The sequence below is a fragment of the Vipera berus genome (genome assembly GCF_964194415.1).
Source record: "Vipera berus genome assembly, chromosome: 5".
Taxonomy (NCBI): domain Eukaryota; kingdom Metazoa; phylum Chordata; class Lepidosauria; order Squamata; family Viperidae; genus Vipera; species Vipera berus.
Window position 1 is genome coordinate 48,240,030 of NC_138207.1, and position 24,868 is coordinate 48,264,897.

At 39.8% G+C, this 24,868-nt stretch overlaps 1 protein-coding gene across 7 annotated transcripts in view; it reads right to left on the reverse strand.

Annotated features, from left to right (window-relative positions):
• Positions 1–24,868, reverse strand: part of SEMA4G (semaphorin 4G) — a 119,243-nt gene that overhangs the window by 4,425 nt on the left and 89,950 nt on the right. For all 7 annotated transcript variants that reach the window (XM_081329364.1, XM_081329359.1, XM_081329362.1 and 4 more), the window contains 10 exons: positions 19,793–19,950; positions 18,171–18,233; positions 17,950–18,048; positions 10,610–10,703; positions 9,296–9,409; positions 8,827–8,993; positions 8,483–8,652; positions 4,738–4,882; positions 4,051–4,273; positions 3,051–3,166 (listed from right to left, as the gene is read on the reverse strand). In XM_081329364.1, the coding sequence (XP_081185490.1) occupies positions 3,051–3,166; positions 4,051–4,273; positions 4,738–4,882; positions 8,483–8,652; positions 8,827–8,993; positions 9,296–9,409; positions 10,610–10,703; positions 17,950–18,048; positions 18,171–18,233; positions 19,793–19,950 (1,349 nt within the window). The remainder of the gene's footprint in view (positions 1–3,050; positions 3,167–4,050; positions 4,274–4,737; positions 4,883–8,482; positions 8,653–8,826; positions 8,994–9,295; positions 9,410–10,609; positions 10,704–17,949; positions 18,049–18,170; positions 18,234–19,792; positions 19,951–24,868) is intronic.

Here is a 24,868-nt window from a genome sequence, read left to right on the forward strand (position 1 = left end):
GTCTTAAGACATGGAAGAGTAGAAATGTTAAGACATGGACAGTACTCTTTAACCACTGAAATCTTCACTGACAATCACTAGGATAACACAAAGAGAGCTTTCTGATGGAGCTTCTGCTGTGCAATTACCCAGACTCATTCACAAAAATGTACAAGGAGTTCAGATAACTCAACTGACTTTTCCCCCCCAGTGCTCCAGCCTTTTCTTATTTCTACAAACATTTTTAATTTGTTCAATTAAAGAACCAGTAGCTGTGTTTTCACCAGCTTGGTTAAGATAATACTTGTTTACATTTTTAATGAGCTAGTTCAATAACCACATTAAGCATTTGAATGGAATCAACAGATGCTCAACCATTTTTTTTTGTTCATGTACTAGTACTACAATCTGGAAGCACCCTTAATATTCTAACCACTTATTCTTCCCATTAGGCAGATAAAGGAATATAATTAGATGGCCATTATTAGGTGATGGAAAGAGATAAAAGTAAAAGAAAATTGAAGTGTGACCCTGTTTCCATAATAAAAAGAGCTCAGTTAGTTACTGACTTAGTCAGATCTTTCTTACTGGCGCTTTTGTAAATAGTGATGCTATTTGAACTAAATGTATCTATTTGGTGAACACAAAATACCTGCCAAGAAATCAACAGTATTCCATCAGTCCTTGCACCTGAAGCATTATTTTACTATCTAATGTGTCCTTCCCATCAGCCACGCAGAAGGAATTAAGTATATCTGGGTTGCTGCAATTTATCACTGGCTGAGATACGGTATATTGGCACCATAATGGAGAGCCTTGCTTTTTCAGCCACTCTTTCCTCTTCAAATCATATCCCTGGAGAACCAGAGAGGCAAAACAGGGCAACTAATTTTGTTTTGATATTCCTATGGTTCAGCTGGGTGGAATTAGGTTAGGCAAGGTTTGATTAGTTTGGTGGTCTATTTAACCCCCCCACCCCTCAGTGGTTATTTGAATCAGTCAACTGATCCTTCTTTGTTGTTTCCATAACAAACATCCATGAATCTAGTTAAACATGTGGAAGTAAAACCAATGGTTGTATTCATATTACACAAAAGGCACAAACTAGGCAAGCACTTTTTGTCTTAGCATATGATACAAAGTCAGCCTCTATGGATATTGTGTCATGGGAACCCATGCAATATGGGTTAATGAAATAAATCAAGGTTATTCTTGGTTAGGCATGCTATAAGAACAAATGATATGGACATTATCTACCAATTGTGGTCATTTACCATTGGTTCTGCTTTTGATCTCTCTAATTTATCCTTTATCCTTCTCTTTCCATCAATAGAATACTTCTCTCTCAGAATAATATTTTGTGTTTCTGCTAAGGAGGATTGTGATCCAGAAAAGATAAATTCTTTGTTAGCTTGACTGCAACATCAGGGTTTTCCAGCAGAGGGAAGCAATGAAATAAGAGCACAATACTGGCATTATCCATGCAGCCATTTATTCCATATTTATTTATTATTCATTCAACATTTATTCAAGAGTATTATTTTCTCAAGTCCATTTCCTAATATGAAGTGGGTCTCCAATAGCAACCTTCACACCAAAACATCTGGGAATAGGTATTTTCTCTTTAATGTAAGACAGGCAAAAAAGAAAAAAGAAAAACCAACAGTCTCCCTCCTTCTACATTTTCCTTCTAGCAAGCGAAAGGATTGCTTTTGCTTTTGCTCATATCTCAAAGTGGCAGATTCAGTTAAACTTAGAAATATTCCATCCAAACAAATAGCTGAAGAGCACACCCCGCATATATCATACCTTTGATAAAAAAAAATCCAAATGACCACTAGATGATAGCAAAGATATAGAGAAAATTCAATTTCTTTGCTGCCATCTAGTTTCCCCTGGATTTTTGCAGGCCAGCTACGCTATGCTTACAAGACTAATAACTTAAGTTTTAAAATTGCCTATCCAATATCCTCCAGATGTGTTGTACGCCAGCTCTTTATACCCATGCTGAATGAAGGTAAGAGTAATCCAGTTCACGGACAGAGAACCAGCTTCCCGCAAAGGCCATAAATCAATTGTAGCATTTAGAGCAGGGGTGGGAAATCATGGCCCTTTTATGACTTGTGGACTTTAACTCCCAGAATTTCTGAGTCAGCCCCACCCCTGATCTAGAGTTTAGAATAAACCTGGGATAATGCTGAAACAGAGTCAGTGCTTTTTTGCCTGATAGGAACAGAGAAATTCAACAGGAGAAATGCTAATGTGTTGACTTCCTACTAATGCTCCTGTGTTGACTTCTTTTCCAACAGTTATTAAAGCATCTAATGAAAAATGAAAAATTTAAAAAAGACACAATGCAAAGTGGGAAGCAAATATCTTCACAAAGGAACTGGAATAGCAAGCTCCATTTGTCAAAGGACAATCACGTGATTAGTCCTTAAACAAGTGGTAGTTACTACATTGGGTGGATTAAATAGCTAACAGAAAGGACAAAAAAACAGCTCAAGGCAATTTTTTTTACCTAGCAGTGGCATCACCACTAATAAAACCTTCATTCAGAATGAATGAAGAATGGCTTTTTTCTGCCTCAACTACACAAGAGAAATAAAGGAAGTTCACGGTTACCATGAGTGGACTACTGCTGGAAAGAATTCAGTTAAGAAGCTGAAAATAAACTATATAAAAGTCTAAAATATTCATCCTTTTAAAAATTCAGTACATTTTGCTCTCGGGTCTAAGTAGTGAACCTCGGAATTCATTTAATAATGAAAAGTAAGCTGAAATCATTTAAAAAAATAAATAAAAAAATAAAGTCAGAAAATCACTCTTAAAAATGAAATGGTAAAATATCTCTATCAGTTATTTTATCTTCCAGCCTGTTGTGGACATGGAGACCAACTAAAGAGAAACTAGGCAAAAATTGGTAATACATTCAAATTTGATTCTTAAATTTGAATACAACTCTTCAAATTAGTTTGTTATTTTTGTAATGCACAACTTTTCACTGAGACAAGTGTAATTTAAAGTGCTGTATTTAACGGTATTGGGGGAAGGTCCACAACTGCTTATACCTGTTGCTTGGAAATGACGATGTTCTCTATAGGCTGGGGGTTCTTGAAGGCCTGCATCTCCTCCGTGATATGGACCGTGGAGCCAATGACGACAGCCTTGTGAATCCATCCATTACCTATTCAGAGAAGGTTAATTATTTAAAGGAGCAACAAGAAGAATTAACTTTACAATCTCATTATTAAGAAGACCCTGTTGTAGGACATGGTTGCATCCTGCTCCTGATTAGGACATGAGATATCTATCCAATTCCATATTGAAATGGAGCAAATGTGCACTTTAAGAATGTAGATCTAGTCTCTGTCGCAGGGTAGATTTCCTAAATCTGTATCATCAGAATATCTTGGCACTAAAATTCGAAGAATTGAAGACTTCTGGAGGAAATCAGATTTCAAGTGGTCATTTATACCGTAGCAACCACTACAAATCAAAGATTGGCCTGGCCCTCCCGTTCTGACTACTGAGAATTGTATTTCTGAATTAAGAAAATCCTAAATACTACCCTGAACTGTGTGTCCAGGATGTCACCTGCCCCTTTCTAGAACAAAATTCCCATTTCTCTTTATGGATTAAATTTGTCTCTCTTCTTAATCAAAAGCTATTGAGCTTAAGATATAGGGAAATGTTCACAAAACAGACAGCTTATCTGAGCAGGGGAAGTTGAAAACAAAGAAGGGTGAATTCTTTGTTTGCAGGGAAGGGGTGGATGCGCTCCCTCCAGAAGCAATGCAAAGGGAAGTAGATTATAAAGTACCGGTATAAGGGAAAAAATACAGCACGTATATCAATCAAAACTGCATGATACTGAAATAGCTTAGTTTTAGGGAAGCCAAATTCTGTGTTATAAAGAAATAGAGCTTTGGAAAACTTATACGAAAAAAGCAAATTATGATTAGTCTTCCTTGCATATAGTTAAGAAAGGAACTAACAATTAAAAGTCTCTTGAGTTGTTAGAGTGCACACAAACATGCATACATGCACAATGAATCTAATGGCAATTACCTGTTCCCAAAAAGAGGACATCATACATATGCCCATCCAGGGCTTGGACTCGGTCTACTGCAACTTGGGTGTAGACCACATTTTTCTTTATTAGCAGAGGCACTCTATCTGTAGGTTTCACCTCTTCATACATCAGTGGATGAAGCTTGATAAAATCCAGCACACTATTGGGCAGATCCTGGGAGGAGTTGTAGCCTCTTTTGCGAGCAAGATTGGTAATGCACTGCAGAGAGGAAACTGTTATAATTGGCCCCACCAGATCCAAAGCTTAACGTTCCTGCCTTTAACTTGGCTCCTTCCAGATATGTTTTATTCCAGTTCCCATCATTATGAATTAGAAATGTTGGGAGCACAATCCAAAACAACTGGAGGAATTAAGCTTTCAAAGGGTTACACAAAGAACTAAAGCATACAAACTAAAGCCTTCTGAAGGACTTGCATACCTTCAAACTGCAGCAAAGATTTAGATGAATTCCCATATAATTTCCTTATATACTCAACCTACCCCTTTTGATCATTTAACAACAGTAAAAAAAAAGGCATAACTCTTCTGTAAAATATCACAGGGAGTTCCTATGTTTATTTCACCCTGGATCGTTGGATCTCTTATGACAAGGGAATACATGTAACTCCTGTATAGTTCACCTGAATAAAGATGAAGATAAGATATAGATGAATATAACTCACTGATCCTGGCCGTGGCTCTGGCACATCCCCAGTGTACTGGGACCACTTGCGGGAGGAGTCTTGGTATTCCATGTATGCCCTTTCAAAAGCTACTTGCACCTCTGAGATGTTGTATCGGCAAACAGCAGAAACCTGTATGCTCCTCCTGGAAAATATAGGAAAATGGTGGGAAAGCCTAAATTTCATGGATCTAACCATCAGTCACAAGGTAGGTAAATTTAATTTCTGTGAAGGATTACATTCCCTTAGGAGTGACATGCAACCTTTTTGCAGTCAAACAATTGGTTTTCTTCATTGTTATATTTGTTTGACTTCCAAGAAATTGTCATCAGCATTACAGTAAGATACAAAGAGGTTTGAGGCAACTTCGGTGGCAGAGGATGTCAGTAATCTGAAAATTTATCAATAGCACCAAACACAATTAGACAACTGCCAGGGTCTTAAAATACCAACAAGATTTTGTTACTACACTACTGATGCCACTAAATCCCCCACAGCGTTTTTGATATAAGTTGCCTTTTCACAATAGACCAAATCATGGTGTACTCAACAATATTTAATAACCCAATGGACTTTCATACAACATGATTAATGATAATGATTAATGATATTATGGTTTGTAAACCATAATTAATGGTTTACAAACCACAGAACATCTTTAATCTATCATTAGTTGTTGCTTTGATCAAACTCAGCTACAGTGTTGCTATGAGTTATAAGACGTTAAAATAGCCAAACTGCTATTTTAACATCTTACAACTCATAGCAATATTGTCAGATTCCCATCATTGTTGCTAACCTGCCAGGAAGCACTTCATCACAGGGTCTCTGAGGCTTGCCCTTGGATCTTGGTATGCTACCTTGATCTTATGAATGTCTGGTTTTAGAACATAGATTGTACACCATGTCTTTTAGCTGTACCATTCTTTGGAGCTGGCTCAGTCTCTTTCACTTAGCTAGCCTTTTCACTTAATAACTGAATCTGATGACTTTTTCTCATAATCTAGGACATTATAAAGAATCTGAAGTTTCAACATTCCTTATCATGCTCTGAAGAACAAAGCCACCGTTTCTTCATATTCATGTTTATCAGTTCTTTGCTGTCACTTCTTGGGTCAAAAGAAGTGGCAGTGAATCTACTAGCCCATGGGTTGAATACAGTCCATTAGTCTTCCCTAAGGCCTAAGATAAGGGAACAGGGAAGATGCAGTAGCAGAGGATGATGAAAACTTGGAATCTTAACAATAGAAGTATCAGGCTAAGGACTCATTTCACTCAGCTATCTGTATCACACTGTAGGTAAGTAGTTTCATTCGAGAAACTCATAAATATGAACAAGAGTGTGATAACCATTTTTCACTCTTGCTCTCTAGAGCTGGAATTCTGCTTGCACCTGAAGGTATGGAACTAGCAAGCAGTCACTAAGATTAATTGCCACTGGTAGTCCCTCAAAATTGTCTAGTCTCCTTTAAAAAAATTCTAAATTCTTTGGGCCATCCTGTTATCTAACAGCAAATTCCACAATTCAGCTACACTGATCCATTGGGGTGGGGTGGGGAAACAACTGAAGGTCTACAAGAGTGATACGATTTGTTTTTGAAGTTAAAAGGATGCCTTATAAATTTGAAAGGGTTACACATTTGTACATTCCAAATGCTTCTTTGAAATCAATGGCATGGGCTAATTATTAATAAATATATTTGATATGCAGTCCCTTCACAGTGGGGATGTAGCTTCCTGGGTGGCATAAATGCAGACTTCAAAGCTAACAAATATTACAAAAGCACAAAAGTGCTAATTAACTGAGGAGAACTTTAATTCACAGTATCATTAAGAGAAACATGCAAAAAACTGGCCTGGGCTTAGTTCAAAAATACCGAAGAAAAAGAAACATGCAGCTGTGGTTGTAGTTACAGGCCATATGGTAAACTGCAGTCTTTGTCCCTAGTAGGACGCTGAGCTTGTCGATCGGAAGGTCGGCAGTTTGGCGGGTCGAATCCCGAGTGCCGCATAACAGAGTGAGCGCCTGTTACTCGTCCCAGCTTCTGCCAACCTAGCAGTTCGAAAGCACGTAAAAATGCAAGTAGAAAAATAGGGACCGCTCCGGTGGGAAGGTAACAGCGTTCCGTGCGCCTTTGGTGTCTAGTCATGCCGGCCACATGACCACGGAGACGTCCTCGGACAAGCGCTGGCTCTTCGGCTTTGAAACGGAGATGAGCACCGGCCCCTAGAGTCGGAAACGACTAGCACGCATGTGCGGGGTAACCTTTACCTTTACCTTTTATACCAAAATGGTCTTGCCAAAATATTGGTGTGATTCTCCTTCCTATCACTACCACCTTCTGCATATGCAGCTAGTATTAATCTATACCACAGCTAGCCACCCAGAAGACTTTCTTTCATAAAATGTCCACAGCAATTCTGGCTAGTTGTTGTACCAATTACAAACCAAAACATTTATAAGGACAGATGACGGTACTGGTAATCACAACCAAGAAGTCTTTTGTGTTCCATCTATCCACCACAGCTGTTCACGGAATGAGGACTGAGTATAGTTAGAGAATCTGCCTGTCTTGGCCAATATAAAATGCCAAGCGTGAGCAGTGCTAGAAGAAGGGTCCTGCTGCCTCAGTATTTAAGAAAAAAAGGTTCAAGAAGTATATGAAGGCAAGAGGAGTTAGCTCAAGAGCTCCTGAAAAGATTAGGAATTCAATTGCCAATTTTTTCCCTATCAACATCACATGATTTTCTCAGTGGCTTAATGAGTTTGTGAATAGTAGAACATATACAGCACACACTATCTAGAATTCTTTTAAAAATGGGTTGAGTCTGTATCTGTTGGCTTTGAACTTAGACTGAACTAATTTATATCAGTTTGTGTAAACATTTCCTAGAACATTCAGGCAAATATGATCTATGTCTCTTGCTTGAGGACTTCTCTACATTAATTGCACTTTAGTAAAGAATGCAAGTTCTCCAGCAAAACAGGTAGATTAAAACTGCATCCAATACTCAGAGGCCCATGGCATTTCCTGTCTAGTTTCTGTCCTATTCCCTAAGCATTGCTAAGCATTCTGCTTGCCTTTTGGTACAGTTGATGGATCACATCATCCAAAGTCTCATTTTTGACTCTTTCCAACATCTTTTTCCTGTACAATTATCTCAGAGGTAACCAATATAGGACCACTGGGCCTTCACATACCTCTTTTGGTATCTAACAGCTTTCCTCTTCCACTGACTTTAAAACAGAATGTTTTAATTTAAAATGAATATGTCAAAAACTGACACAGTGCAAAGCCTATTTTTTCCAGCATTGCCTTTGTGTCTCATAAAAGTACACTGGATGTCTGTAGGCAACTGTTCAGATTAACAACATTTATCAAAAGGCATAAGCTTCTGTGAACAACTGGTCCTTTCAACAGATATATGGAATGGCTATAGTGGTGTAGGGTTAACATTGAAATGAGACTGAGGGGAAAGAAAGAAGGAAGGAATCAAGGAGGTTATGCAGATATGCAGAGAGATGACATGTAAAACAGATTACAAGAGGTTTATCAATTAACAACTGTAACAACAGTTTCAAGAGATTTTCTTCAGATAAAATGCCAGGAACCATAACAATAGGCTCATTGTTCTGCACATCCCATGTTCTCAAAATTCCAAATTTTCCCCAACCTTATAAACTGTCTGGGCCCAAAATTAACAAAGTAACAAAAATTCAACAGTATAAAAATGCTTGGCTCACCACTGGGCTGATAAGATGAATGTTGCATAGAAGACAGTGCTTGTCCAGTTACCACCATCCAGACTGGCAACATCTTTCAGTACTTCATAGTAAGGGATATAGCAGACCAGCCTTGCTTTCATAAAGGATGTCCATTTTCTCTGGAGGATTTTCTTGCCACCCAGATCATTCTGGAACAGAAGAAGAGAGCCAGGTTAAACAAATCCTTTCCTCAGCTTCATGTTTTTGACCAAATTATGGGGATGACCAGAGGTGTCCATAGCCTCTATTTCATTTGCATAGTAGCCTGAACCAAGTGCCCTCATGAGTGTAAGTGTATATTCACAACAGACCATTTATTTTACCTTACACACTCGAGCTACTCGAGCTACTCTGGGCACCTGGGTCTTCTCATATATGGATGTGCTCTCCTCTCCAGCACGTTCAGTGAAGAAATAGTAGATTTTGTCATCATCTCCCAAAGAGCTCCTTACGCTCTCCCTGACCAACACAGAAGCCACAAACTCTGCATCTGCAAGAGAAGGGGAAAGGTTAGCATGGTCTTTGAAAGAAAAGTGTCTAAGGCTGCTGCTGCTTACACAGGGGAGGTCAATGATAGTGAGCCATGAGTCTTTCAAGGAAGTGAAGCCGGGGCTGTCTGTTCATACCTTGAATTTTCCAGAAGACAGCTCAAGTGGCTGGCTGTCATTTTCTGGAGAACGGAAGTAGGCTATAATTCAGAGATACAAAGGCTAACCCACGTAATTGCAAGGTTGCTTTTACTATCTAGGAGGGTGAGGAACGAAAGACCTGAGCTATGGCTCTAGGACCTACCATTCAGCCAATGCAAGGAGGATTCATCAGTCCTCAGAACCCGCTGGTGCCAGTTGCGTCGGATGTCTGGTAGGCTGCGGAATTCATAGCGTGTTGCTGTATATAAACTGCCATCTGGGAAATAAATGCAGCAAAAGCAATAAGGGCATGCTGATCCCAATAGATTTGTTCATTATATGATCAACCTTTTTTTTCTTTAATAAACTCTTCTCTATGTCTTCCAGATCTGTTAGAACCACTGGGGTCTGCCAAGGACATGACAGTTTTAATTTGGTTAGACGCGGAAGGATTTTTCAAGAAATAACCCAAGCTTTACTCACCCATGACATTTCTATAATAAACAAGCAAGAAAATATATTTATATGCAACCCACCTCCAAGCAAGTCTGGTTGGCTTACAGATTATTGAAAACATTTAAAAACAGAGGAATGAAAACCAACTCCCTCCCCACCCCCAAGAATAAAGTTAGCACAAATGACAAAGCTGGGAACAAATTTTAAAAAGAAGCTTCAATCACTCTCAAAAGAGCGGAAGTGTTTGTTTATACAACTCGCTGCCTGAGGTGGGCACTGCATGGACAGCTGGGCTTTGTTTTCTGATATCAGAAGAGACTGCAGCTTCTCCATCACTGGAGGTTTTCAAGAAGAGACTGGACAGCCGTTTGTCCAGAAAGGCATAGGATCTCCTGCTTGAGCAGGGGTTTGGATAGAAGACCTCCAAGGTTCCTTCCAACATTATCATTCTATGTTTATGGTTTGCATCAAGAATAGGAAAACTAAGTGCAAAGGACAGAGATACACTAGACCAGGGGTGTCAAACTCAATTTCATTGAGGGCCACATCAGCATTGTGGTTGCCCTCGGGGGGCCGGGTGGGTATGGCCAGGGTGGGCGCGACCTACTGGATGGGCGCAGCTGGAGTGCGTATGGCCTACTGGGTGGGCATGGCCAGCTCTACATCATTGGCATCAAGGGTGCCTATGGGGGCCTGGGCAGGAGTGGGACAGATCTGGGGATCTCTGGCAGAAGGAGGGTCTCTGAGCCAGGGCCAAGGCAGAGGGGACCGTTCCCTCACTGTTTGCAGGATGGCTTCGGGGGCCACATGAAACCACTTCGCGGGCCGGATCTGGCCCCTGGGCCTTGTGTTTGACATGTCTGCACTAGACTCTCAGGCAACGATCACTGGTTTTGCCTTCCTTTGACGCTCCACGCAAACCTTCCATACACATTTCAGGGAGGAATTTCTCACTCTGCCCACTCTGAATTCAAGCAAAGCTGCAGCGTGAGAAAGGGTTGGTGAGAATGGAACTACATACCCACAATGAGGCCTGTATAGCCATGAGCAGGATCATAAGGGCATTTTTCTTTCCCTTCCTCAAAATGAGAGGGTAACACGAATTTGTTGGTATCCTGCAGAAGATGAATAGAAAACACAAACCATTCTTAAGACACAGAACTCTGCCTTGAAGTTCTTGGAATTTCACTATCCCACTGAGGAAGGAAATACGGCACTTCATGTTCTGGGAGCAAGAGAGAAGACAGGAAGGGATTCTGTCTAATCAGTTGTATGCTCACTGCAAGATGCCTTTTGGGACAAGGACTCCCATTCTTCCACATACTCACTGCCCTTTTACAATACTCGTACTTCCAGTTAATCAGAATCAATATGGCTAGCTCATTATCCTTTTGTTAGGCTACAAAGATCAGCATTTTCCAGAACTGAGATTACTTCTCTCTCTGGAGGACATGTGTGTGTTTGGTGGCAGTTTGGTTAGTGCAGAGGTCGGCAACCTCGGCTCTTTTATGCTGGCTCAGGAATTCTGGGAGTTGAAGTCCACGAGTCATAAAAGAGCCGAGGTTGCCGACCCCTGGGTTATTTATTTATTTATTTATTTAGTTATATTTATATACCGCCCTATTCCCTGAGGACTCAGGGCGGTTTACAGGGAATTAAAAATCCAAAATACAAAAATTAAGAACCAAATTAAAAAATATTAAATTAACCCTGTAGTCAGTTAAAAAGAACCCCAAATTAAAAATTCCTCCTCAGTCTGGGCCCGAGAGCTCGAAGAGCCAGGTCTTCAGGCCCCGGCGGAATGATCGAAGGTCGGGGGCAGTTCTCAGCTCCACCGGCAGCTGGTTCCAGAGGGCAGGCGCTCCCACCGAGAAGGCCCTATCCCTGGGTGTCACCCGCCGGCAGTCTCTTACCGGCGGGACCCTGAGCAGACCCTCCCTGTGGGAGCGCACTGGGCGAAGGGCATTTGATGCCGGCAGCAGGTGTTCCCTCAGATATCCCGGACCCAGGCCATGTAGGGCTTTATAGGTGATAACCAGCACCTTGAATTTCACCCGGAGGGCAACCGGAAGCCAATGCAGCTCACGGAGTAGAGGTGTTACATGGGAGTATCGGGAAACCCCCATTACAACTCGCGCGGCCGCATTCTGCACCAGTTGAAGCCTCCGAGTGGTCTTCAAGGGCAGCCCCATGTAGAGAGCGTTACAGTAGTCCAAACGGGAGGTCACAAGCGCATGAGTAACTGTGCGTAGGGCGTCTCGGTCCAGATAGGGACGCAACTGGCGCACCAGGCGAACCTGGGCAAAAGCCCCCCTGGTCACGGCTCCTATATGGTCTTCGAAATTGAGCCGTGAATCCAGGAGGACGCCCAAGTTGCGAGCCCTATCGACGGGGGGTAACACCTCACCCCCCATCATTAAGGATGGAATAACTTGGTTAACCCGAGATGCCGATATGCACAGCCACTCAGTCTTGGCGGGATTGAGACGAAGCCTGTTTCTCCCCATCCAGACCTGAACCGCCTCCAGGCACCGGGACATCACGGAGAGGGCATCACTGGGTTGGTTCGGGGTGGAAAGAAAAAGTTGGGTATCATCAGCGTACTGATGATACCCCACCCCAAAACCACGAATGATCTCGCCCAGCGGCTTCATATAGATGTTGAACAGGAGAGGCGAGAGAACCGACCCCTGAGGGACTCCACAAATGAGAGACCTCGGGGCGGATCTCTGCCCTCCTGTCAACACCGACTGCGAGCGGCCCTGGAGGTAGGAGGAGAACCACCGTAAAACGGTGCCTCCCACTCCCAGCCCCCTGAGACGCCGCAGTAAGATACCATGGTCGATGGTATCGAACGCCGCTGAGAGATCTAATAGGACCAGGACAGAGGAGCAACCCCTGTCCCTAGCCCTCCAGAGATCATTCACCAGCGCGACCAATGCCGTCTCCGTGCTGTGTCCGGGCCTGAAGCCCGATTGGTACGGGTCCAGATAATCAGTTTCCTCCAGGAACAGAGGGAGCTGATGCGCCACCACACTCTCAACAACCTTCGCCAGAAAGCGAAGGTTGGAGACTGGACGGTAGTTGTTTAAAACAGCCGGGTCCAAAGCAGGCTTCTTGAGAAGGGGGTCTCACCACCGCCTCCTTCAAGGCGGCAGGAAAGACACCCTCCTTCAAGGAAGCAGTTATTACTGCATGGAACCAGCCTCGTGTTCCTTCCCGAGCCGCATAAGCTAGCCAGGAGGGGCACGGATCCAACAAACAGGTGGTGGTGCTCAGTCTCCCCATGATCCTGTCCACATCATCAGGGGAAACAGGGTCGAACTCATTCCAGATAACGTGCTCAAGACCGCCTGATTCCTCCACATTAGACTCTGCCCAGTCAGAGTCCAAGCCGGTCCGGATCCGAGCGATTTTGTCCGCCAGATGATGACTAAACTCCTCGGCTCGTCCCTGCAAGGGATCCTCTCTCACCTCATGATTAAGGAGGGAGCGAGTCACCCTAAACAGGGCGGCCGGGCGATTATCTGCGGACGCGATAAGGGCGGCAAAGTAGTTAGACTTCGCCGTCCTTATCGCCGCAAGATAAGACCTTATAAAGGTTCTTAACTGCAATCGGTCGGATTCAGATCGGCTGGATCTCCAACCGCTCTCTAGACCTCGTCTCCGCCGCTTCATCTCCCGGAGCTCCACAGAGAACCATGGGGCCCAACGGGATCTGCGTCGGGTCAGAGGTCGCATGGGTACAACGCAGTCGAGTGCCCTGGTGGCTGCCGTTTCCCAGGCCTCCACCAGGGCATCGACTGGGCTGTGGGTAAGGGTGATAGGTATAGGCCCAAGCGCCCTCTGGAACCGATCTGGGTCCATTAGGCGCCTGGGGCGGAACCACCTGGTCGGTTAGTGCATATAATTGTAAGAGCAAACTGTGGTTTAGCACAGAACTGCAGTACCTGGCCTGCATGTGCTGTTCGCCCCCAAATGTTTGGGTACAACTTAACGCAAGTGAAGTTAACCCATTTATTTATTTGATTTTATCCTACCTTTATTACTTTATAAGTAATTCAGTGTGGCAAACTACACATAATACTCCTTCTTCCTATTTTCCCCACAACAACAACCTTTTAGGTTAAGAGAGGGTCACCCAGCCAGTTAATGTGACACAAGATAAAAATTGTGTTACATATTATCAGAATATAACCCTATTGATTATATTTAATTTTGATTAAATGTTAATTAAAAGAAAGCTTACTTTAGATCTGGTTCTACCTTTCGGAGTATGCGCCCGTCCCCCGAGCTCACAAAGGATACCACACAAAGGTTTTTGGCTCTGAAATGGTTGCACGATTTTGGTTTAGCATAATAGGTGAATTCAGTGTAATTTCTACTGGTCAATAAATACGTTTTTCTGCTTCCATTAATATTTTTCACAAGAGGCAGATACTTTCGCTCCCAGTTTTTCCACACATTGTTTTTAGTTTTTTCCAGAAGGCAAGTAACTTTGGAAACTGAATCTCCAATGGGAAGATGTTCTACAAGGCCAATCTCCAATACTCCCAAATTGGGGAGACGCAGTCCTACGTAGCCAAGCTGTGAAGAACTTTATTGGTTAAAAAAAGCATTTTAAATTGCAACCAGAAAAATAGAGAGCCAGTCCAAAATTTGCAGAATAGGTTTAATATGCACTTTGTGGTAAGTACCCATGATTTTTTGCACCAAGCAAGGATTCAGGATTTTTTTAAACGGCAGTCCCATATAGAGTATCTTGCAGTAATCAGTAAGTCTCCTGTTCTAAGACTGCAACTGGTCTCCACCCACTTATCCAGAAGGAACCATGAACCCAGGAGAACCCTCAAATTATGGACCTGCTCCTTTATTCCTCTCTCCTGCCCAAACCCGGTATCAAAATTGTTTTTAAAAGTAATGGCAGTTGACTCAACCACAAAAATATAATTGGAAATTGGATGATTTCCTATTTTCTACTCCAGGGGTTTAGAATCATCGTGCTGATTTTGAGTAAAAGCTCAAAGCCCTCCCAATGAACCAGATGGTTGGCCTCAGTTAGCATGAAGCATTAACTAATTAGCATTAGCTACTTGGCCTGAGGAGCTGCACTCAGTGTATGTGGATTGAAAGAGACCTAGCTCTGATACATAGCACCAAATGCCTATGCCAGACTCTCAATATATCCAAATCATATGTTGTGGCAGATTTACTACTTTGTCTTGACCTACTGACTTAACATACTTTATACCAAATTACTGAACAACATTCTTTTATCATGACTGATAACAGCATGGAATAATCAACCACCATTTAAAAATAAAACACTGTAAATGAAAACACAAAAAGATCTGGAAAAACAAATAACCATTTTCTTTTATTTGGACTTCTCTCATTCTTGATCCAACAGGCATATGAGAAAATATTTACTCTGAAACATAAGCATTGATGGAAAACAGTCTTAGCTTTAAGACTTAGCTTAGCTTCCTTTCTCTCCCCATTACACTCCACTCCATTGCACTCCATATCACTCCAACCCACACCACCCTACCTACCGGGGTCTATGACAATTTGCTGTAGCCAACTCACCATGGCCAACTCTCCACAGCCAACATGCCACAGGACAACTCATTGCCTGACAAAAGTTACATTAAGAAATAGTGGAATAGATAATTAAATAAAGGATGCAAAAGGAGGGACAGAATGAAATGTGAATGGCCAAAATTAAAATAACTTTTTATTTATTTTAAATAATTAATTAGAATTCTTAAATTGTTCCGCAGTGAGTTGTCCCATGGAGTTGGCTGTGGCAAGTTGTCCCATTCCCACTCTACCATACCCTACCCTGGATGGACTGAGCTTGGTTCCTTAAAAGAGATGTAGAAGAATGGTGTGGATTATTCCAAGACCATTTCTTTGAGGACAGTGCAATGGTCTAGATTAGAAGAATAAAAATGCTAGTGGGATGGAAGTTCCCTTTATTTATAAAGAGCTGCCTAAAAGATATATGTATGAAAGTGACACAATGCATGGAATTAAACATAACAAGAAAAAAACATCATTGTTAGTATAGTTAAGAGACAAGATAGTAGAAATAGATGCAAATTGTAATTAAAAATAGAAGGATGCAGGATAACATGTAATCCAATCAAATGATTTATGGAAGCATCATATTACAAATGAATGGAAGAATAAAAGAAACAACCCCCCCCCCCACAGATCTCTGTTCAGCAAATTTGGAAGTATATGCTTCAAAGCTTAAATACAATATTCAAGCAACAGGAAGAACTTTCATCCTACATGTAATTATGTAGAGACTGGTTATTCTGTCATTTTTGTTCTCAAACTCTAAGAAGAGCTTTTATTTTTCAAAAATAAACTTTTGATAACTGTGTCAACTATATCTTTTAGTTTAGAGGTCTAAATTTATGCTAATATAATTTATTTTCTTTCTTCTGTTCCCTTTATGTTTTAGTTTATTTTAATCACTATTATATATTACATTTTTGGCTTGCTATATTTCACAAATAAAACTGAAATATAAACATGTATACCATCGTATCTTGCAGTACTCAAATCTGTCACTTATATAGAGGTTTCACAGGAGTTCTTGTGGAAGGATGATGTTACAAAGACCAGATCATGACTCATCCTCGTTGTATTATACTTTAAAACAGACTTTATAGATCAATATAAAAACAAAAGACGGAAAAGAATAAAACTCATCTCAGTTTTAAGGGATTATAATTTTTCTTTTTGTGAGACATACCAAGATCAATTTGACACTATCTATTAAATCCGCTTCTCATGCTGGTAATTAAAAATAGAGGCAGTGAGAGTATAACAAAAGTTTACCAATTCTTATCAGTAACGGTTTTTGTTATTTGAGATTTGTCTAAGCCTGACCCTCTCTTTGGGGTGTCATAAAACTTGGGATTTAGAAATGCATTCAATTTATTTTCTACATTTGAGAAGTCAAGACCCATTCATTTTTAATTTCATAATAAACCAATCTGTTGTATTGTTTTTAATGAAATTTTTAATGAAATTCAGTACATTCTTGGAGTCCTTTGTCTGCAGTATTATAGATATTTTGAATCCATGTCCTGAATACAGAGATCAGTATCAATAATATAGACATTAAAGCTAAATAAGCATTATATCTAGGGTTAAATAAACCCTTAAAAGGCAAATGTTGATATTTTTTCCTTCAAATGATGGAAAGTGAAATTATATACAATCAACCAATAGTAGAAATGTTCCAACAATAGAAACAAGAAATCCTATCACTAGTGACATCTTATTACATGACCTACTTCACTTGGTACAGTAGTTAGAGAGAAAATATAGAGTATTTTCCCAACTATAGCCAACTGTATTTGAATGTAGAGAGAGTACCATTTATCTGCAACAGATGTACCAGCTTGAAGAACAATGGATCCAACATAAACAAGAAGCAGCTGAACAGGCCTTCAGCCCCACTTTGCTCTCCATTGCATAAAAGAGCTATTGAACCATTATTTTTATCAACAAAATCTCCTTTATTTGAGTACTATCAAGGATAATTACAGATGTTGATCCCTGTTGTTCCTCGAAAAATCCAAGAATATATATGATACAATTAATGACACTGTGAGATAGGTTAGGCTGGAATATTATGATATGTCCAAGGTAAGCTTCAGGGAGATCTGAACCAAAGTCTCCCAGATCCCACCTCACTATTTTTTTCTGGACTGCAAATAATAGGATGCATTCCAATATTAATGAAAAGAATGCAACGTGAATTTACAGAGACTTCATAAAGGTATATTTATACTTTAATTTCCCTATTCTTTAGGGAAAATAGTCTTCACCATCTTGGTGACTTTCATGGACAACTGGATGAGAATTATTGTAATTATAATTTAACATACAGAAAGGTTGAATTTGGCAAAAGTTGATTTTATACAAACAAAATTAAAAATCAAAATATTAATCTAAGGTTAACTGGTTCCTGAAAATCAACAAAAAACAGTGTGGGATAAATTGGCAAGTTCTGCCTTCATTATGGCAAGCCACAAAGATAGATTCTCACCCTCCAGATCTTTTCATTCCTTGTCAGGAATTAGCAACAGAAGAGCCAGGACTGCAGACTGAATTATTACCCCTAACAGAATATACCTACAACCAGTTCTGTATCAAAAAGCTGTTGAACAGAATAATGACTGGGAATATCAGAAACCAGTGGATAATAATTCTTTCAAACTTATTGGAGTTAATTGTTTAATTATGATTTAGTTACTATCACCCTCACCTCACCGCCCACAAGTAAAATGAAAGCCCAGAGCAGTGGTGAAAACACTCACCCCCACTTTTACTTACGATGTAAGCACAGAGTGGGTGGAAGGCATATGTACCACAGGCATACAGATGGGTTGAATTTAATCTCTGCAAAAGCTTGACATGATTGTAACACTCTGTCTGCAAAAAGAAAGCAAGAACATAATTTTCATAATATTTCTTGTATGTTTTCTCATTCATTAAAGGTTCGAACAAGCTAGTACCATAACACAGCCAGAAAGAGGCAAAGGCAATGCACTCACCTTGTTGTTTTTGCCTTTTTTCAAGCATTCTGCTTGCTTCTCAGGAGATGCTTCCCAATTTAACTGCAAAGTAACACAAACTGAGTTCATTTTTTCTTTCAGCCAACCCAGCACAGGAAACAGGGGTTAATTATGACATTAAAAGCAAATTCTATGAAGCTCACAAAACCCGTTTAGAGTTCATATTTGGTCTTGTTCAAAGTAAGTGGATTTAACTAAATATAAAACAGGAGAGTACTAGAGAGTTTTGTAGTCCATTTATTTTTAAAGGTCCTTGACTGAAATGAGTTTCAGCTTTTGCTACATAAAGGGAACAGCCAAGTGAAGGAATGGAAAAAAATAGCTTCTTTTTATTATTGGAGGGAGTGCCTTCAGGAGCTACTTTCTCATATTGAATAAAAGAGAGCGGGAAGGTAAGTATAAGGGCCCCAAATAAGAGTACAAATATATTATTTCTAGACCTGCCATTTTGACCCTGACTTGGTTATACATCATGCTAAGCCACAATGTACTGTATAGTCTGGCTTTCTAAGTGATTGCACTGTTTACAATGCTTTGCCCTGAAATTCATGATGTACTTTAACCATATCATTTGAGTGGCTCTTGACAGCCTTCTGAACATAAATGTTTCATTCTTGCCTTCCTTTGTTCTGTATTTTAAACTGTCTATAAAACATTTTATACTGTTTCAATCTATATTTCTAATATATATTTTGCCTGCTATAGACTGCTCAAAATTTCCAGTAACAGTTAAATAGCATAAAAATAAAATAAAACATATTCAGTAAAGAACCCAGCTCTTCCCTTACCTTGGTGAATAATAAGATAAATGAAATCTCAAGTTCATGTGTGCTGCAGAATCCAGATTACCCACCTCCCCCAATTTCTATTTCCTTGTGAAGACAGCCTTTGTGTGACAATATTCTGACCTAATAGAGGCCATGTGTACAGAACATTGCATCTTAGTTATCTTTTTATTGCCATGTTACTATGCCTAAAATGTATGTGTGTGTGTGTATGTGTGTATATATACACACACACACACACATATACATACATATAAAATGTCACTATATATATATAAAATGGACAACCAATGAAACAATTAAAAAAAGATAATAAGCACAATAATATATAATCTCCTTCCTTAAATGATATACCGGTATACTAAAATATCAACCAATGCAATTCTACATAAAATAATAAAAAAGAAATAATCTATTCTAAGAAGGCCAGGAAAAAAAAATCTCTGCATCTGTTTTCCACATATATCTTTCTCCTATAACCTAAATTTAGAGAGAAAGGAGGGGGATTTGTTCCTAGTTAAAGCAGAAACGGAATTGCACACGTTTGATTGGCCAACTCTCAATCAGTCATGGATACCTCCCTAATCAAAGCAGATTTCAAATTTAAATTGAAAGGAAAAATATTTCAGGCAATAAAGAGTGGACGAAAATCTAAAAAATAAAGTACTCAACCTTTCTGAAGTATAAAATGTGATGTGTATGCATTGCTCTTGAGCCTATCTGAAGAACACACACACACACACACACACACACACAAATGTACATTTACCAAGGGAAAGACAGCAGTCATGGCAAATGGATAAGATAAACACTTACTTTCTGATAGGAGCCATCAGTGGTATCAGAGATGTTGCTGGAACTTAAGGAGAAGATGGCCCCCCTGGCTCCCACATACAGAATTCCCTTCTCTTCTTCCAGTAAGAGGGTGGTGTAATTCTGGGCACTGCTGCTAAAACGCCTTGCATATTTCAAAGCTAGGGAGAAAAAGAAAGAACTTTTATAAACAAGAACACAGAGACATTTGACACCTTAAAGGGTTACTAATATCCTGGGTATTATATTGCTGGACTGAAGTAAACCAATGAGGCATGAATTACTATGGAGCAAGCAAATTAATTCTTACATTGCTATTCAAAATAGGCATAACATCCTTCAAACAGATTTTTAGATGTAATGTTAACAAATCTAGATTAGTTGCCGGTTTACTTCAGGGGTGATTCAAGGTGCTGGTTATAACCTTACCTAAAGCTCAACATGGCACAGAGCTGGTAATTTGAGGGAGAACCTATCTCCATTGGGTCTACCTGTCAGATTCAAGTTGGTGCACCATGGGTCTATACCAGGGGTAGGCAACCTCGGCTCTTTTATGACTCATGGACTTCAACTCCCAAAAAGCTATGCTGACTCAGGAATTCTGTGAGTTGAAGTCCATAAGTCATAAAAAAGCCGAGGTTGCCTACCCCTGGTCTATACAATAAAAAATATCATTATCAGAATCCAGAAAGCAGAATTTCTCTGTGTTCTGGACAGCAACAATGACCTGATATTTTGCCTTATGCAATTCTGAACAATTATTTTAAGCATTGTATAAAGCTACAAGACATCACAAGCAATTACTGATTTTTAAGTACAGGTACTATTGAGTCATTCCTACAAATAAGTTTTTCCAAGAACCTCAGATCATTCAGTAAGTATTCAACATCTTAACACAACAAAAAAAGGTGCTGATGACTCATCCCACATAGACACTCATCAGACTCAAGAACATTTCAATTCATGTGTTTTTAAAACAATTTTTATCAATTTTGTAAGTTTTTTCTTAACAATGGTTCCTCTCTACTTTATGTCTGTGCTACTAAAAGGAAAAAGCTTAGACACCTTCAAGTGAATAAATGCTTTACAACAAAGCTTCAAAGAGATACTGGCTGGTTAGCCTATGACGTTTTGCAGCAACAATAACAAAAAAGCTTGTGGTACTACAGCAATTAACACATTTATTACTCCTTAAGCTTTTGCAGATGACTTCATCAGTTGCACTGAGTCTTAAGAAAGCAGCATTATAGATACAGACAGGCAAACATACACAAATATACTTAAACAAGAGCTGCTGGGCGGCGGCGGGGGGGGGGTAGAATGAAAGAAAGGAGAATAGTGGAAAGAGAGGTGAGAGACGAAGTAGACAATGACTGCTAACAATGTGATACTGTAGTTAGGTGTGACACAAACATCCTTGCATTAATGAGCTGGTTAACTACGTGATTAAAGGCTGCAGTTTAATCTATAAGAAGTGGTGCTGAATTTTCTAATAAATTGTAAATCAACCATTCTGTAATCTAAATTGATCTTTTTCACTCCTCTGCTCTATTAATGAAAGCATATTCCAGGCAGTTTTCCATTTCTGCATATATCATCCCAAAGGAAGAAGTGCCTACTCCCTAATTTGCGAGTATTCTTGGGTTTGATGATAAAACTGCCAGAAGAGATAAAGGAGTTTCTAGGTCTGAAAAAGGATCTCAGTCATGTTTCGGGTGTGATCTGTTGTGGATTAATAGTTGTTCCAGGCTGGGTGAATGTCTTTAAGCTTACCACCAAAGTCTTTGAAAGCAAAACGTCATCATCCAGCATGGGCTGTTGATCACAATTATTTCAGCTTCCCCATAAATACGTTGTTCCCTAGATCATCTCAAGCACTAAAAATGCAACCTTATGCATGTCTATTATACAATACTGTACTTGCTGCCAAGAAATTGGTCACACGGTTGCAGTGTGAGGTTTTCCTATACTTCACTGTTTTCTAAAGAAAAATGCTACAATGATTTAAAAAATCTGAATATACGATTATACATATAACAAAGAAATGGTGCTCACTTATTATTTTGCAGCATAACTTACTTCACAGGATTGCTGTGAGGGTAATAATAGAGGAGACTAATATGTGTGCTGCCTTGAACTCCAAGTAGAAAGACAGGATATGTGAAATAATACATGTATAGGTAGTCCTCAACTTACAACAGTTCATTTAGTGACTGTTCAAAGTTACAGTGGCACTGAAAAAAAGATGGCTTATGACCATTTTTCAAAGTTATAACCTTTGCAGCATCTCCATGGTCATGTGATCAAAATTCAGATAGTTCATATTTATGACGGTCGCAGTGTCCCTGGGTCATGCAATCACCTTTTGCGACCTTCTGACAAGCCAAGTCAATGGGGAAGCCAGATTCACTTAACAACTGGCTTACTAACTTAACAACTGCAGTTATTCACTTAACAACTGTGATAAGAAATATCATAAAATGGGGCAAAACTCACTTAACAAATGTCTCACTTAACAACAGAAATGTTGTGCTCAATTGTGGTTGTAAGTTGAGGACTCCCTGTAATTTCTAAGCCCTAAATTAAGAGAAAAGATGATTTAAAAAATCAGATGCATAGACTTTATTATAAAATAATTTGTTTTTACACAAGATCAAATCCCATAATGTTTGATATTGATATGTTGTAGAAATGCTGCAGTTTTGCTATCTTTAATAGTTATTCTATATATCCTTAACTGGGAGCCAATTCTGTTAGAACTCATAGAACTTAATTTTAAGTAATTTCACCCATTATTAACCATGATTTGTTCACTAATCCATGATGTCTAGCTTGAAAGTGAATACAGGTAGTCCTCAACTTATGACAATTCATTTAGTGACTGCTTGAAGTTACAATGGCACTGAAAAAAGTGACTTATTTTTCACACTTATGACCATTGCAGCATTCCCATAGTCACATAATCAAAATTCAAAAGCTTGGTAACTGACTCACATTTATGACAGCTGCATAAATATATACCTGGGTCATATAATCATCTTTTGTGGCCTTCTGACAAGTAAAGTCAATGGGAAAGCCAGATTCACTTAACAACCATGTTACTAACTTAACAACTGCAGTGATTCACTTAACACCTGGGGCAAGAAAGTTAGTAAAATGGGGCAAAATTCACTTAACAACTGTTTCACTTAGCAACAGAAATTTTGGTCTCATACCTGTACAAAACTTCAACCATCTATACTATTAGCTTAGCATGAGATCCATTTTAAAAGTGACATGACTTGGATTATAACATCAATTTAAATATATTTATTCATTAAAAATGAGTGGGTTTTGCAGTAGGATTCATAAAAATTGATAACAACTAAACTTCACCTGTTCACAGACTTACAATCCAGTAGGAAAAAGGAATATGGTACAAAAAACACAAGTAAAACCAGTAACTGCTGTAAAGTCACTAGTATTTAAACTACGTATTGGAATTTGTCTGCAAAACTACCACTAGATGACCACTAGATAGAAGCAAAGAGTTTTCCATTTCTCTTTGCAGTAATAATATTTACAGTAATAATGTGGATGGTTGTAGCCTAAATATGGTAGTTCTAATAATATTGTTTTCTTTGACTAGATGGAACAGAAACTGTTAAGTAGATTTCAGCTTTCCCATCTGAATTAATCCTGATGGCTTAGAGTAGGCTATAAATCCATTATGTCCAGCCAGATGTATGATGGCTGGGAATTACAGCAGCTATATAGTCCCATATTGCAAGGCACCATGTTGAAAAAGCATCCCCAAATTTCTCTTCTCTGCAGGCATTTAATAAGAGTTGCATAGGTGGGCTGCATACCTACTGAATTTCGGCTTAGTACCCCAAAGGGCTATTTTTTATGGCAGCGTTTCAAAACTTTGAACCTTTCAGGTGGAGCTATAATTCCCATGCCATATTTAGTCACCATGTTACCATGCTGGCTACAGTGATGGGATTATCGTTCTATACATCTTCAGGATGCTAGGTTAAGAATGCTGTTCTCTACAATATGAATTAAAACTAATTAAGAGATGGTTCTTCCTTCTTATCAAGACTGTGTTTTTCAATTGAAAATGTGAGTTTCAGAAACCTTCAGTGTGTGGGTGTGAGACAGGCCATAAAGGAAAATATAGATAATACCTATGGATGCTGTATGTCATAAGTGTGAGGTAGGACACAACAGTGAGGCATAGAGAGTAATGTGTGTATTAGTTAGAAGAAGAACCAGGAAATGGAAAATGTCAGACCACACATTCACCCCTGGAGGACCTTTGAGACAGGTGTCCCAGAGTTCAGTTACAGCTAACCACATATGTCTCGCTTATACTCAACCACAGAGATAGCACAGGAAACTTAGATGCTAGCAAGGGGCCTGTGACCATTGTCAGAAACAATGGTTGCACGATATTTAGCTAGAATTTTGCACTGCAAAGGGGGGCTAGGGATGAGCTAGAAGGGGGCTTAGAATCCATGTAACCAATCAGAATTAATAATTTACATTTCCGTGTTCTGTGACTTTTGAAAACTATAAATGTACCTGCTTGTTCGCTGGAAAGTTGTTCAGACATTGCCTTTGCTTTCTAATCTGAACCTTTTGCGCGCAAAATAAAACAAACTTCTTTGGATTCCGAGGTCTGAGTTTCTTAATTCTGCAACATTTTCTGGCACCCCAGAGATGGGACTTGGAGCGATATTTCGCTGAGGACGGCACGGACCACCTGGGGCCCAGCCAGGGTCGTCCTGTCTTCCTTTAGCCGGCACAGACGATTTCTCCGAAAGGAGGCGGAGGACTCTGTGGGGGCGCCTGGTGGACACCGACCGATCCAAGAACCCACACGGAATCAAAATAAGTCATCCACAACCAGAATTTGACGTCTGAGGGAGAAGACGCCTGCAGGCAAGTATATTGAAAAAAGGGTAGTCCCACTCTTTGGAAAACAAAAAGTGGATGGAATAGTCTCATTCGTTGTAAAACGTAGGGACTATAGACCCACTAAGAGTGGAAGAGGGGGCCTGATCACCCCCCTGGGTCCAGGATCAGTGCATCCTA